This window comes from Periplaneta americana, chromosome 11 (genome assembly GCF_040183065.1).
Source record: "Periplaneta americana isolate PAMFEO1 chromosome 11, P.americana_PAMFEO1_priV1, whole genome shotgun sequence".
Classification (NCBI taxonomy): Eukaryota; Metazoa; Arthropoda; class Insecta; order Blattodea; family Blattidae; genus Periplaneta; species Periplaneta americana.
In genome coordinates this window covers 3,871,668-3,888,167 of record NC_091127.1, presented here as the reverse complement: position 1 = coordinate 3,888,167, position 16,500 = coordinate 3,871,668, and the positions used below count along the sequence as shown (strand labels likewise).

Sequence of the window (16,500 nt, the reverse complement as noted above, 5' to 3'; positions counted from 1 at the left end):
TGAAACGAAATCATTTATTTTTAAGGGGAGAGGATGGTATTTTTTAAAACTTTTTTCCTATTTGGTGTAAAATATCAATTTTTTGTATGTAGAGAGTTCATAGCTATAGTAACTCAACAAAATATAAATATTTTGAAAAAAATTATTTGGGGGGCCCAAATTTGAATATATATATATATATATATATATATATATATATATATATATATATATATATATATATATATATATATATATACCCAATGCAGGATTTTACTAAAACCGATATATCTAAACCATTTTTAAATATAGATTCAAACAATTTTTTGCAATGTACTTGCAAAAGCATGCTCTACAAACTGTCTGTAACAGAATTTTGATATTAGTCCCTACGTTTGTAAAATAGACTATTAAAATTTAATAACACTTTTTTTATTTCCTTTTTCGCAAACAATCGGACATATTTTAAAAATGAAATCTATTAGCAAAATTCTGTTACAGAGAAAAGTTTCCTAATAGTCTAAAGAATGTGTGTTTTAAGTTTCATGCATGTATCTTTAATATTTCAGAAATTATATCCATTTTTATCTGGCAATGTAGCAAAAAATGAAGTTACCGAAAACAACGATAAAGGGGTCGTGTGATTTAAAAATCCATAGCGCAGGAAGTTTAAAAATGGCGTCTCAACATCTGATAAGGGCACAAATGTCCACAAAATGTTATGCAGTGCATTCCACACATATCACAGAGTATTCTAAAGATTTTTTTTTTAATTTACTTATTTTTCACCAAAAAATATCGTCATCTCCCCTTAAAGTGTCCAAGAATGAGCGAATAATTTAGTGTCTACTTCACGACAGGTGAATAGATATGTATTGTTCATCAGATGTTTGGTCTGGAGCATTTAGGAATCCCATACTAAAGGCTGCTGTTTTTGTTGACAGCTTGTGCGGGAGTAGTGGCTGCTGCATTGGCTGACGAGGAAGTTGCACGCGAACAGGAAGACTCCGGTCAGATTCTCCGACACAGCATAGAGGAGGGTGAGTCTCTGCTTCTGCCTTTGCTAGTGGAAAAATTGCGCTCTTCACTTTTGCTTGAAAAGAAGTCTGCAGGTTCTGCTCCTCCACTTGTCCCTCCTCTAAGCTCTTACGCGAGTCAGAGCTCTTTTGAGGAGGGACAAGGCGGCAGAGTTGATAACTCCGGCACCGAGTCTGGAGAAGACCTCAAACTCCTGGCCGTGGGACTCAGAGATTCCATTGAACTCCATCGTCAGCAAGGATGCGACACATCTGCGGAAAAGGTAAAGTCGGCTTCGGCTTCAACAGAACCTCTTGGTCCAAACCTCCTTATGGAAGTTCAGAATGCTTTGTCGCGTCTACAAGCGTCGTTGCAGTTGGGTAGCACTGGAGAAGGTCAAGGAGAACTGCTGGATCCTGCAAGGAGGGAATCTCTTCTACAACTGGTGACCCGTCTTCAGACATCGCTCCGCTTGCCCGCTCCGCCATGGCAGAATAAAGAAATTCCTGAGAAAGAGACAAAGACTGACAGTCCCGAATTGAAGCTTCATCCTCCGAAACAAGCGCAGAGGTTCGTGAACAAGAGAACAATGCGACAGAACAGGCACACGGTTGCAGTGACCAGGGAGGAACTGGCTGATGCAAGAAGACTTATCGAAGAAAATGCAACGAAAGAGAAATTACTGTCAACCTCGGGACTTGGATTAAATGGTGATTTGAGTAGTGCTACAGGTACAGAGGGAAATGCCAAGTCGTCTGCAGACACTCCATACGAAGTAGTGAAGCAGAGTTCTGCAGGAGACTTGGCTTTACCTGAAGATAGGATAGTGACATCGTCCACTTTGTCCCCCGCAATGCGTGCATTCCGTCCTGTCCATTTTACTCCAAGACATTCTCTGTCAGGTTCCATTTTTAAAGGAAATGCTACTGCAAAACCATTTTTCTTTCTTTCGCAATTGCATAATGGTGATCCTTCAGCACATTATCAAACTGAAAATCGAAGAAATAGTTGTGGTGATATAGACATTAACAAAAATAATGTACATAATCAGTATGACGTAGCTAATGCAAGTAGTAAAAGTATACGTAAACCCTTGGAGTTGTCAGCTTCTCTGAGTAATAGCTCCAGTGTAAATAACGATATTACTAACATTAAAGTACTGAAAGATGTTAATTCCGAGATAAAACCTGATTTTACGGCTGTAAGTAATATTAAGCAATATTCTCAAGTTCCAGTGAAAACAGGTGATAACTATAAACAGGTGGTGAATCACAATTTATCTAACTCAAATGAAAATGAAACTCCTCCTAATGAACATGCTAACCTGCAGCTTTTGACAGCTGTGCACAGGGAGTATAGACCTGGGAAAATTGGACAGGAGGGGATAAGACCTGTTCCTAAATCTGTTCCAGCGGACAACACTTCAAGCACACCAGCACAAAGAACTGACACTTCTGCAGGTACTGAACAATATATTCCAAGAGCCTTATCACACTCATCATCTGCCAGTGGTAGTGGCAGCAACAGTAGCACTGCTAGCTCCAAAGCATCTACTCCTTTGAGATCTGATAGCGGCACTTCAGTTCCTGAAAAGATCTTCCATAAACCCGTGTCGAAAGCCTCGTCTTTGGACAGCAGCTCGAGCTCCAAAGCATCGACGCCACAGAGATCTGACAGCGGAACTTCTGTGGGTGAGAAAATAGCCCACAAGCCAGTGTCTCACACATCGTCACTGGGAAGTAGTTCAAATTCAGTTGTGTCAACTCCCCAACGATCGAACAGTGGGCCTTCTGTTGCAGAAAGACTTCAGCATAGATCAGCATCTCAAACTTCAGCCAGAAGTAGTACATCAAATTCCAAAACATCAACACCGAGATCTGACAGTGGAACATCCATCTCTGGTAGAATTGCTCAGAAACCTACATTGAATATGTCAAACATGAATAATAATCCAGCGGCTAATGGACCATCACAAATTGATACACAGCATAAGCCAGTAGCACATTCGGTTTCATTGGATAGTGGTAGCAACAGTGAAAACTTGGCACATTCTCCTCATAAAAATAGTTTACCTGATCAGGCTGCACACAGAACTATTTCACACTCTATTTCCTTGGACAGTGGTAGCAAAGATTATGATCCGAGTGTCTTACTATTCACACCAGCTCAGTCTGTTCAAATTGCTGTTCACAAAGCAGCCATTAATAAACAACTGTCACTTGAAGAGGAGAAGCGACAAAAAGGAAATACTCAAAGTCATAATAAATCTAAAAATCAGGCATACGACAGTGAAGATGAAGGTGATAGCGAAAACGATGCTTCTAGTGAGGATGAAGACGGTCACACTGAAGAAGAGGAAGGGAACACCACTGTTGTACAAGCCATTAATAGCAATACAACAGAAGCCAATAGTTCAAAGCACCAAACACAGTATATTAACAATAATTATCTCAAGAATGAAGATGATAGGCAGAATAATTCTTCTAAAATAGATGCAGCTGCAGTAAACAGTATGCAGTTAGGAATAATGAATAGCTACAATTCCAGGCAACATGCTCCATTGAAAACTGAAGAAGTTAAATCATGGCATAATAACCCTAATGATAACAGTAAACGTTTAGAAAAGGATGAAGTGTTTGTAGGGGGGAATGAATTGAGACAGGTGCAAGAATCGAACAAAAGTAATTGGAGTAACGTCAACGAGCAATGGAATCCAACTAATGTTAATTATAATTCGTATCAGAATCCAAACTGTCAAGATCTCCAGAACACTGACAGTAGAATTCTTAATCCAGTAACAAATGTTGTAGAGCAGCCAGAAGCTGATACAAGCAATGTGAGTAGTTCTACTAATGTCTCATCAGCACAAAGACTACTTCAGATGGCTACTGAAGACACAAAAACAACTGTCAATAAAGCACACGGACGCCCTGATCGCAAAGTGAAGATGAAACGTGCTAATACAATTGACATTCCAAAGCCACTTAACTTCTATGAAATTGAAGAAGAAACGGATTATTCTTCTGGTGAAGAATATGAAGGAGAGAGGGAGTCAAAACCTGGCACAGGGATATCAAATGATCAACACCGAGCTGCTTACCTTGCATTGCGTGGTCCAATCAGAGTTGGCAGTGGAAATAAGTCAGCGGGAGACAAGATCCCACCACCTTCATTTCAACCTAAGACAGAAAGCGACCGCAAATTCCTAGCTTTCCTTCAGCAACACAGTAGTGGTAAGGGGAGTATTTGGCGGGGAGAAGAGGACTCGTCCAAAATAGTTAGCTACAATCCATCTGCTCGCGGTGGTCATCATTGGAGCAATAGATTCACAAATATTAAAACAGCATTTGAAACATCTGCAGGGAGAGGTGGAGATGAACCTGGCAGAGGAAAGAGATTAGTTTCATCTGGTCCAGCAGCCGCTAGGATGTTTTGGCAGTCGGCTGATGATTCGGTCACTGTCATGAAGACTGGAAAGAGTGCTGCAGCAAATGGTCCGAAACTTACTCGACAGGGAAGTATCTTCCTACGGAAGCTGTTTGAACAGAAGGAACAGGAGCAGCAGCAGGATCAGCAAAGCAAACTTCCGTGGACTGAAAGAAATTCTGTTCCAGATGATGCTGTAGTGGTTGGATCACTGACAGTGGCAGCTGCCACGAGAGGGGCACCTGGAACCGTACTGTCAAAGAAGCAATTGTTCACACCGCCGCAGTCCCCTGCCACCATTCACGCTCCTGTGAACATCAATAAATTCTCTCATGCTCCCATGTCAGCTTTTCGGCCTATTGAGAAGAAACAGAAAACAAATACTTCCATGGAAGCGGTAAATCAGCCTTGGGCAACACCTTCTGCAAGTGGAACTGTCAAACAATTGGCAACTCAGAAGTTTACTGCCACTCCATCAACAGCTGCAAGCCATATAGCCCCCAAACCCATCGTGCCTCAGCCAAATAAACAGAGGCTTGGTTTCACTCCATACAGTCAGCATGCAAAGCAGGAAGTGCTCTCACCGTTGAGCCCTACTTTGCCGTGGACTAGAGACAGTACGCAGCAAGAACATCGCGTGTTGAACACCGCTGTAGCCAAGTTCGAGAACCTCTCTAGGGAAACATCACCTCAGCCTGTTCCACCTTCGTTGCCTCGAAGTCGCAGTCAAGAGAAAATTGCCGTTCCAGGAAACTTAAGTGTGTTTGTTAAACAGAACGCTCCTGTCCCTCCTCCCAGAAGTTATGTACCACCGTCACACACTCCTGGCTCTGTACACGGGCGATACCAAGAGAAAGGCAATCAATTTTCAGGTCTAAACATCCCGAAACAGCCTCCTCCCATTCCATCGCCACCCATGCTAACTGCTCCACACCTCATCCAGAATTATGACAATCAGAACTACATTCAGCAGCATTATCCTCAAGAGCAAGGAGTTGGCAGTTCGTACAATGAGCAGAAATATGAAGATAATATTGATTTTGAACAAAACGTGGGTAGTGGCGCAGTACCTCAGTACAGTACAAAGAGTTACACCACTGAAATAGATTATGGTACTCAAGACTATGACGAATACCAGAGTGCAAGCCCTGCCGCTCAGCTGTACAGTGGAAGTGTGACATCTACGTCTGCAGTATATCCAGGTTCTGTGCCGCAGGTGCATAACCCAAGTGAATCTACACACGTGCGGCAGTCAGAGTCAGATGTTCCAGAGTCACCCGACGCCTCACTTCCCTCGCCGGAAGTGTTCACAGCTGTGTCCCGTGTCATGGCGGGCCCCACATCTCACCAGGCTGTCACTGTGACCAAGAAGACACGACATCGATATGATGAGATGGATGAAGAAGGCAACGGACGAAGTTCTGCAGCTAAGAACCTCAGTTCAGTTCTCACAAAATTCTCATCCGCAAATGACAAGGGTGAAAATAGTAGAATTATGCAAAACATACCCACCCAAACAAGTAGTAAATCTTCTGGCACTACTTTAAGGCCCATAGAGAATGAAGATATACAAAGATACAAGCAAAATCCAGTACTACAGTCGTCCAAGTCCCCCACCATAGACAGATTAAGACAAGATGCTCAAGAGTTGCAACAGCAGCATTTATTTTCGAAACCAACACACAGAGACTCAAAATCCCCCAATAGTTCCATAATTCGACATTATAGTGAACCGGACATTTCAGCAATGATGAGTGATGATCAGTTCAGGGCATATCAGAATGAACTACAGAGGAAAGCAATGGGGAGGAGTCCTGTGCATCAGAACGCTGGTTACCCACATCTCAGCGGTCCTGGAAGGGGGTTAGGGAAGCTTGGTGCTACCGGCAGTGTTCCCGGTCTAAATCAAGAACACAGTCGCAATCCTTTAACTTCAACTCGAGTGCGTCCTGCCTCAACCGAATCTCTCATCACTGCGACGAGTACAGAAGAACTGCAGGAAAGTGGGGAGTCGGTGCTGACAACTCGATTACAGATCCCAGTGTACAGTAATGGCAACAAGGTACAGAACTTGGCAAAACTGTTTCCAAATGCTCCACGCTCCAGTTCATTACACGATGTTTCAGGAACTGAGAATTCAGGCAAGAACACATCCCTCTCTCCACATAATACTCCTCCTTCTGTATCGCCGTCCCTTATTCTACGAAAGTCTGAATCTTGGCACCAACTTGCTGCAGGCCAGCAAGGAATAAGAAACAAACGTCCTCAGAGTCTTGCATTAACTGAACTGGCAATGCCAAGTGGTAACAGTGGAAATGTCCGTCGAGTTCCACCGTCTTTACCTAAAACCAAATCAAGTCATTCCCTTTCATTCCCCAAACAGTTTGAAGCCACATTGTCACCTGAAAGTGTAGAGAATAAACAGCGTAAAGTAGAAGCTTATCTTAAAACGGCTCTTAAGCCTAAACCACACGAAGCGAAGATGAAGGTTCAAGAAGCCCAAAACAATGCAGTACCTCTTCCGAGTGAAGTGTTGGTTCTGGATGACAATCTGGAGAATGTCGATGAGGCGTTTGAACATTTATTTCACGCCTCTGTATCAAGCAAGAGTGGAAGCGCATCAAAACGAGATGTGATACAGAGACCAAAACGACCGCCTGACTTGAAGCTGAGGCAGGCCGAAGAAGCTCTTCCTCCCCATTTGAGTCGTAGTGCGTCCTCTCAGTTTGTGCGCAAGCAGCAAGCCTGGGAAGACTCTAGCACGGTGCGGACCAAGCTGGCACAGAACTTCTCAGCTCACGACAAGAGCAGTAAGTAGCTGCATCTGCTCGTTGGCATGGACTCCACAAGTCTGCTCTTCACTTGCCTGAAGAAAAGTGACGCTGGGAGTACTAATATAACAAATGTAGACATCATCGTAGACTCGGTTTGTGCAATTTTATATCTAGACAAGACTCACAATCTAATGTATGACTTTTTTCTGTAGTGGGAGTATGAGAACTACTGATGCTGAACAGAAGTTTTTTTATAAGTGTCGGTTGATAGTCATTTATTTTTTATCATTAATTTTTGCAAGCATTTGCTTTGGCTAATTGCAAGTAATTGCAGTCTAATAGCATAAACGAATGAGTACAACCGCTTGTTGCCGTGCTAACTGGATGTGCTGCTGTAATGTCTCCGAGTCCGTTCTTCACGACACGCACACTAACAGCGGCTGCAGCTGTTTTGATCGTCCATGTTGGTTGGTCCGAAGATTCGAGATCGTCATGAACACCGATAGTAGGCTCTGGGCATGAAGCAACATCTATCAAGAGACGGATCCAAGAGCCGTGAGTGGAAATACCATCTCGTGTGGAATTGATACCCTGGCTGCATTTTCCAACTTACACGGAATGTACTCTGCTTGTCACATTAGTAGAAACTGTCGTCATGCAGGAGTGTTACCCCTGATTGGTCCCTTTTATTTATTCACTAGCAATGGCTCATGTGATTGGTTGTTCTAACTATTTGCATCTCCCTCAATAATAATAATAATATTGATTTATTTTTATTGGCATACCATTTTATTATACAGTTTTCTTTGCAATAGTATCATGTATAACACTAAGCCTCAGATGGTACTGAAATTGTATTTTTATTTTTCTAATTAGTAGTTGGTGAATTTATGTTTGAAACTGAGCAGATATTAGGCGTATTTAGAAAGACTGAGTTACACATTACATGTATATGAAGAGTCCACTGCAAGAATGATGGATGTCATTTGGAATACATTTTGCAGGAGAAGCAATTGAAAATTTGAAATGCTTAGCGCTCAAAGCTTAACTGTGATTTTCCAATCATTACTGGACAATGACTATCAGTGTTAATGCCATATAACTCTGTATGTACATTCTATATGTCTTAAGCTATGCATTGACAGTCTTGGTTCATTTTCGACAAGAAAGTGACATCCATCATTCTTGCAGTGGACTCTTCATATGTATGTATGTGTCTTAATTATGTCCTCTGATTGAATACTAAATAATATTGCATATGAAAGTAAGTTATTGATTTCAAATAACGTACAGCGTATTCACAAGTTTTTCGAAGATATTTTAATGGTAGCCATAATAGGTGGCGAAACCTGCTCAGTTTCTTTCATAAATTCCAAGTTTTTACTGTTTAGAATTTGCTGTGGTGGCAATTGTGTCCAGACAGCAAATATATTAGTGACGGGCATATTAGAAAGTGACATTTTGTAGATTACTTCTGACTGTTCTACTCGCAAAATATAAAAATGTACATTGCATCCATTGCAAGATTTTAACCTTGCTGTCTAATTACCCTGCGGGTATTATGTAAATTCTTCTCTAAAATAGAGTTTAAAATTGTGCAGCTCGTCTCTGTTCCTTAAATTGATGTAGGTGGTTTTTCTTAGTAAGCCTACAGAATCTATAAAAATCACTGTGGCTGCAATTTTTAAGCATAAGTAAGTGGCATAAAGTTAGCCAAATTCTAACGTTGTACATACCGGTAGTGTTTATTTGCTTGTAATGGTCAGTAAAAGTAAGCCTCAGAAGTTATTTACGTTTATCACATTTTAAATAGATGGAAATAAAGTAATTTCAATTTCAGATATTGAATTTAAAGTGTTTTGGGGAATTATTTGCTAACCATAACTCCAGTGAACCTCAGATCTTGTATAGACAATTCAATCAATAAAAATCTTATTTTTCATGTTGGAACGATTTTAGTTACATACTATTTTATATTTTATTAATCATAAGCACAAGAGGCCAACACTGATACCTCTCTCTCTCTCTCACACACACACACACACGTGCATGCACTCCCTCCCTCTCTTTCTTCCCCGTTTTCTATATTTGTCCGTGTTTATATTATTTTCTGTCTATCTTGGTTGTGTGCGTGTTTTTTATGTTTGTACTTCTCTTTCTTGTTTCTTTTTGTGCCATTCACTTACCCCCCCCCCCCCACACACACAAACAAATTAATATGTGATTACATAAGAGAATAGATTTATTTCAAAAACATAGTAGTATAACCATAGCTAAGTCACGGATGTCCTTCATAATAATATGTTGAGAATACTTGACTCTACGTGCACTATTCTACAATACTAATATGCGTTACAAGAGCGGTATGTTGAAGTTTTCATGTTCGAGGAAAAGTTTGAAAAAGCGAAACGTAGTTGAGCTTTTTTAATTTCCGAGAATTGAAAGAAAACATACCGCTTGTGTATCGTACATTATTTTGTGCGAAGATCATTTATTACATACCTGAAAGAGGAATTTCTAATTAGTTGCAATGAAATCTCCATCTTGGTTTCTGTTCAATGACGGCAAATTTGTAAAACAAAAATATCTATCTTCAACATTGTTGCTTTAAAATGTTTTCTGTGTTTACTATACTCCAGCAGGCCGTGATATACGTCTGTCTTTTTTTTTCCCCTAGTCTATGATGAGTCTGGAATCTTGTTGATTTTTTCACGGCTTCCTTAATGTTACTTGCATCACGAATACAGTAACTTTAGTGGAGTTGTAGAGTTTACTTAATTTTTGCAAATATTTAAAAACAATAATTAACATTGCAATTTAGGTGAAACTGCAGTCGTAAGTTTCCAATTTATAATTATTACTATATTGAACGTCTCTAAAAATAATATGTTAAAAGCCTGAAGCAGTAAAATCAATATGTCACTTAAGCGGTAAGAAGAGGGAAATTGTTATGTGTGTTAGGTTGGGAATACTGAATGTGGAATTTTAGACTTTCCGCAGATTGGTTTTGTGCGGAAACCAAGCAAATACGCACGATCTCGCACAAAATTTACTACGACCTCTTATATATCGTGTTCCACTTAGAGGGATCGAGAAATAAGTGCTAATTTCAAGTGTAAATAATGGTTTCACAACATAACTTTTTGCATAGCTTGATGTAAAAACTCTCTGAGTTTCGGAAAATGGTCATCGCAACTCGATGTGTGTGCTTAGAGTTACCCTGCAGACATGTAAACGGCACTCAATTCCTTCCCAAATGTTCTGTAACACTTGTGGAGTGACTAGCGCAGCTGCATTTGTAATGCATTGCCTAAGTTCTTCCAAAGTGTCAACTCTACTACGTTGCTACACATCATCCTCCACAAAGCCATAGAAAAAAAGTCAATGGGGGTCAAGTAGGGGGTGACCTAGGTAGCCAGGCAAGTGGTCCTCCTCTTCCGATCAACCTATCAGGAAAGTTTGCATTCAAAAGTCACGCACTGTTCCATAGTAATGGGGTGGAGCCCCATGTTGCTGAAAAACCGATTCTGGGGGGAGTTGGTCAACAATAAAAGTTCTGCAATATTTTATTTAGATTTATTTAATAATAACATATAAATAAAAAGTTACATTAAAATACCCCGAAAGAGCAAAGATCGTGTTCGGGGACAGTTCCGTTACATAGATATACATACTTTGTAGACAAAATACTTAAGAAAAAAGGTCACATAAAGATGATAATAAAATTAGTAAATAATAATACTAGTAATAACTGAGTGAAAAAAGAGACGATGTTGAGATTGATGGATTAATATTAAATTATTATTAGTAGTATAATTAGTGCAGGTCGTGTTGATATAGTAACCAAGATAAGATAGTAGAAATATACTTAGGATAGAAATAAACTTGTTTTACAATACATGGTACATAATATAAATACAGGGAAGTCTGTCATATAAATTTTTTAATTCTGGATCTGAAAATTTCATTGCTTAAAGTAGTCAATTCTGGATGAAATTTTATTATCGAATTATATAGACGTGGACCATAATTTGTACTGTGTAGTAAAGCAGCAGATGTGAAACATTTAGGTTCAACTAATTTAAGAATTTCATTTCTTAAATTAGTTGAACCTAAATGTTCAGATACAAATTTTCTGTGACTGTCGCCTCGCTGAAGAAGACCGGCCCAATGACGGAAAGCTCTACTGAATGGATGCAGGCTTGTTTCCGCGTTGAACATTGGTGCACAAGTGCATGAACATGTGGATGTTTTAAAACCATTGTTGCACTTTGTGGATTTTGTCAGATGTAAATCACAGCGATATCTTCATCAGATTAAAAATAGTGAGCATTTATTTCTCGATCCGTCTAAGCGGAACACAGTATATAGGATGCACTACAAGTAATCAATAGGTAACGAACCAAATACGTACACTGATGAAATCTATAATGCCCGTCACTATGTACAGTATGCTCTGTTTTATTCTTACGTCCAGATATCTAATTAGGCAGAATTGCTTGACGTGGTTTTTGTTTATCATACCTTTTGTGTATGATTAAGTATGTAAATTGTGGGATATTTTTGCCACCTAACTTTTGTATTATTGGCGTTAGTAATGTGATAAGTGTATACATCATTTAACAGAATGCAAAGTAGTTCTGCTTTTTATTTTGTGTTCAGATATGATTGAAAACTTACATAATAAGATGTGCTTGCAATGTAATATAATTTGTATATAGATTGTATTTTACCCTTATTATTGAATGCTATTGATTTATATGCAGTGTATGTACAGTAGTTCATATGGATGTCATTTAATATAATTGTTACGGTAGTTTTAAGTTACACATCACATAAACTCACTGTGTTAAAAACATAACTATGGTTATTATGATAATTTTCAACGTGGTTTAACATTTAATTAAAATTTTTGCTTTGTAATATCATTAGCCAATATAATAATATAGGCATTTTATCTGAAAGATAATAACAAAATACTTAACAGCAAATGGTTCCCTTACTTTTAGAATATACATTCATTTAATTAGCCTACAAATTTATCATGTTGAATCTTTCGTACACTACTTTTAACACTTGAATATAAATAATTGATTAAGTGGCGATCTTACCCGTGTTAATTGTGTAAGCATGTGTAGCTTACAGCTGTTTCGGCATTACTTGACACCATCCTCAGAGCCTACTAGATTTCGGCGCTATCTCAACTTCCCTGCCTGTTGTGTGGGTGCGTTCATGTGATGAAGAGTTGTATCAAATAGTGTGTGTTCTGAAATTGATCTGTATGTTGAGAATTTGATTATGGTGTGTTTTAATGTGTCTGTATATTTCATATTGTTCTAGTGTGTTGAGTTTTTGGTTTTTGGGTTGTATGTGTAGGATTTCCATGTCTGTATTTATGTTATTGTATGTGTGGTTAGCATTGGTTATGTGTTCGGCATATGTAGATGTATTGTGTCCTCTGGTTATTGGCGTATACAAACTCACATGCAATAGTTGCGACAGTTTCTACATTGGACAGACAGGCAGATCATTCCAAACTCGATACAAAGAACACATTAAAGCAATAACCAGAGGACACAATACATCTACATATGCTGAACACATAACTAATGCTAACCACATACACAATAACATAAATACAGATATGAAAATCCTACACATACAACCCATAAACCAAAAACTCAACACACTAGAACAATACGAAATATACAGACATACTAAAACACACCCTAATCAAATTCTCAACACACAGATCAATTTCAGAACACACACACTATTTGACACAACTCTTCATCACACGAACGCACCAACACAACAGGCAGCGAAGTTGAGATGACGCCGAGATCTAGTAGGCTCTGAGGATGGTGTCAAGTAACACCGAAACAGCTGTAAGCCACACATGCTTACATAATTAACACGAGTAAGATCGCCATTTAATCAATTATTTACAAATTTATCTTCCCACCATTGCTGTAGACATTTGTTTTGTGTATCACCTATTGAAAATTCGTTACATTTCATTACATTGTATTACACTTAATAATGTACTATATTTTTGCGTGTATGTGACGTGCTATTTGTAAGATTTGAGGCTGAATCTCGTTTGGTTCTGTTCACAGGACATTCCGAGTCCAAGGTGTCATCTTCCTCCACAGATGGCAATACTGTGACTCATACTGAAGGTGAGCAGTAGTTCTCTTAGTTTCAACACATGAGTATCTACCACTTAATGGTGGCTCAAAAGCTGGGCTTATAAGCTAGAGAGCTCGGGTTCAAATCCTGGTTGATCCATCTTGAATTTATAAGTTATGTTGGGCTAGCCCGTAGACCAGGCAACACAGAGGTTTTCTTTAGGTACTCCGGTTCTTTTATGGCATCCTAACAATTCTCCATTATCATCATCATCATCATCATCATCATCATCATCATCATCATCATCATCATCATCATCATTCATTTCGAGTGTAATGTAAACCCACCATCTATGGCACACTCTGGATAGTGTTTGATGTACTGAGTGGTCTACTCTTCTCAGCACTAGCGACATCTATGAGCCATGATTTTGTTTGTACTACGTATATAGCTTCGAATCAATTAATCTGTAATGTATGTTCATGAAATATAATATCTGTTACTCCAAAAATGTGAGATTACTTCGAATTCTTTATGCTACAATTACAGAAGAGGTTGGTTTGCTCAGAATCATTTTCAGGCATTTCCTTCTTGAGTTTTAATACATGAGAAATAATAGAAACAAAGTTCCACTGTTCCAGCATAGTCATGGCATAAAATCTTAATTAAAATTATTAAGAGCACTTTTCGAATTTGTATAAAAATTTTATATTTAAGCTAAGGAAATTGAAGTAATATAACATATTTGCACAATACATCTTAAAATATGTGAAGTATTGTAGGAATAATTATAGTATTGTGTTTGTTTTACTTACTGTACTTAATGGAAATAAACTGTTTTAAAAGCATGTAGGAAAGATTTCAATGTACATTATTTTTATTATTTTCAGTTATGACAAAGACATCGAGTTTTTCAGCGACTGCAGTGGGAAAAAGCAGAGTGTCAAAAGGTATGTAACAATAGTTACAAAATATATTTCCCTTGTCTCCCTTTATAAGATTTAATATCAGCAAGGCTCTTAAAGTTCTTAATATTCTGACAGTATGTGTAGCAGATATGAAAAGTTTCCTTTTCCATACTTCATCTTTCGAGTAGTACTTTTTAATTCTTAAATGTATCATCAGCTTATCTATAGCCAACACTGTGAAAATGAGCTATTTACTTATAATTTTCCAGATTATTATAATATTGTTAATGTGGAAAATTTATTCAAATGTTTAAGTTCAGGAATACTTTTCAGTGAGATTCTTTTTTGTTTATTAGAAAGTATTAAGCAGATTGTATGCCCTTTTAATAATATTATAATCATAAGCTAGTATAGGACATGTGTTTTTTGTTACTTTGTTTGTTTACTATAACCCATTCTTGTGTATCTCTGATTTCAGTTTCTTTTCTTTTTCTTTTTTTTCCTTTATGTTACGTATTTTATTGCTGTCTTTGCAGCTTTTCACAATTCACTCTTCATCGTATTTATCCATAAAATGTGTATTTATTCTGTGTAATGTGATATGGTTAATTAATTCTTAACAGATTTGTGATATTTTACGAAAATAAATGTAATTACATGGCGCATATTTCAAATGCCACACGAACATTTTCAAGTTCTACATCATGGCAATGTAGACAGGAGTTACCATTAAAAACAAGCTGAGTTCGAACGAATCATCGGCTAAAATTTGTGCGTAACAACAATTTATGTAAATGTTAGAGACTAACTGATAAGATTGCCTGTGATCTCACATTTATTTAGGACATTTATGAACATCTTTCAGAGCAACTGTCGTAATTTTCTTTCAATAAGGACATAAAATATGAAAGATTTTTTTGTTCATAGGATTTATTGGTTAATAGAATCAAATCTATGACTCAGCTTTTTAATGAATATATATCAACAATAAGAATTTATTCTCTCTTGAACTTCCCTCTTTATTCTTTCTATTGCGCAGAATGGGAAGAAATTTTTTAATATGCCCCTTACTTTGAATTATTATATCTGAAATATGCAGTTCAGTTGGGAGAAATGTAATGTTGATCATTTTATTCTGTGATAAATCGGGTGTTATTTTGTTAAACTTGCATGAAAGCCACTGTTACATTTATTAACTTCTTGCTTAAGTACAGAGATATTCTTTTACATATTGAGAATTCAGACATTTCTATTGAGAGGATGTGTCGTATCATTAGAACCATGTTTCCATTGTGATGTGTTTGTTTACATTTCTTTCCGTTGCTGTCTTGTTACATGGCCATGAACTCAGATGTGTTAGACCTGGTCAGCTCCTATTTCTGTAAGCCCTTGCAGTCAAAATTATCTTTTTAAGAATGGTAGCAGGTAACTGTTTGGCTGATGTAGAGTAGCCCCGTGCTGTTGTTAGCAGTCGACGTGTGCCATTGTGGACTTGAGTGGTGAAGGTGTATGATCATTTGTTCATTAGAAGTTTTCTTACAAGTTACGAAGATTACTGAATCACATTATTACATGTCTCTTTATAATAATACAGGTAGGCATTGTACTTCAAGCAACTAACTACTATTCACAATTTAATTTTCGAGAATGGCTGCTGTGATTTGAATACCGTACCATACTTGAAAATGTTGTATACCCGTGCAGACAGCATGTTCCACAACAATCAAGATAAGAGTCAAAGAAGCTTCATTCTTGACCCCACTGTCCGTTTTGAGAAGGATGATCAACAAGCCAATAACGTTAACGATGAAAAGAAGTCTATTTACAAGCCATGTATTCCTCACTTCAGTGAGAGATACAAAATGAATATTAATACATGGGAAGTGAAAGGACTTCTTTTTGGCGCTAGGGGAACTTCATTTAAGTTAGCCAAAACCATTCTCCTTTCTCTTAAATTTTCTAATGAGAACATTAACAAAATTTGTCTAATGGTATTGAGAGATTCATTATCCATTTTACACAATCACTTGTATAATACTATGTAATTTTTTTTTCCTTCATTTCATTACTCTTTAATGTATTTTCATCTCCTGTTTCTCCGAAATCAAATTGTACTTTATTTTTAAATTTATCATTGTTCCGCATTCTCTCCGCAATCATATTGTATTTTTCATTTAACCTCTGCTTTGTATTCTGAATCCTAGTGGTCAGCCGTAGATTTCGGCCAGATGTCCCAAATTGTGGAATTTGTTGTTGTACACACT

The 16,500-nt window shown here is 37.9% G+C and overlaps 1 protein-coding gene across 13 annotated transcripts in view; it reads left to right on the top strand.

Moving 5' to 3' along the window:
• LOC138708728 (mucin-17-like) overlaps positions 1 to 16,500 on the top strand; it is a 462,883-nt gene that overhangs the window by 420,143 nt on the left and 26,240 nt on the right. For 8 of the 13 annotated variants that reach the window (XR_011334760.1, XR_011334761.1, XM_069838843.1 and 5 more), the window contains 5 exons: positions 924 to 1,019; positions 2,409 to 7,232; positions 13,316 to 13,378; positions 14,219 to 14,278; positions 15,588 to 15,617. Coding sequence is in view for 10 of the 13 variants with exons in the window: in XM_069838843.1 (XP_069694944.1) it covers positions 924 to 1,019; positions 2,409 to 7,232; positions 13,316 to 13,378; positions 14,219 to 14,278; positions 15,588 to 15,617 (5,073 nt within the window). In the remaining 3 variants the exon portion in view is untranslated. The remainder of the gene's footprint in view (positions 1 to 923; positions 1,020 to 2,408; positions 7,233 to 13,315; positions 13,379 to 14,218; positions 14,279 to 15,587; positions 15,618 to 16,500) is intronic. The other 5 variants (XR_011334762.1, XM_069838844.1, XM_069838848.1 and 2 more) reach the window with 3 other exon arrangements.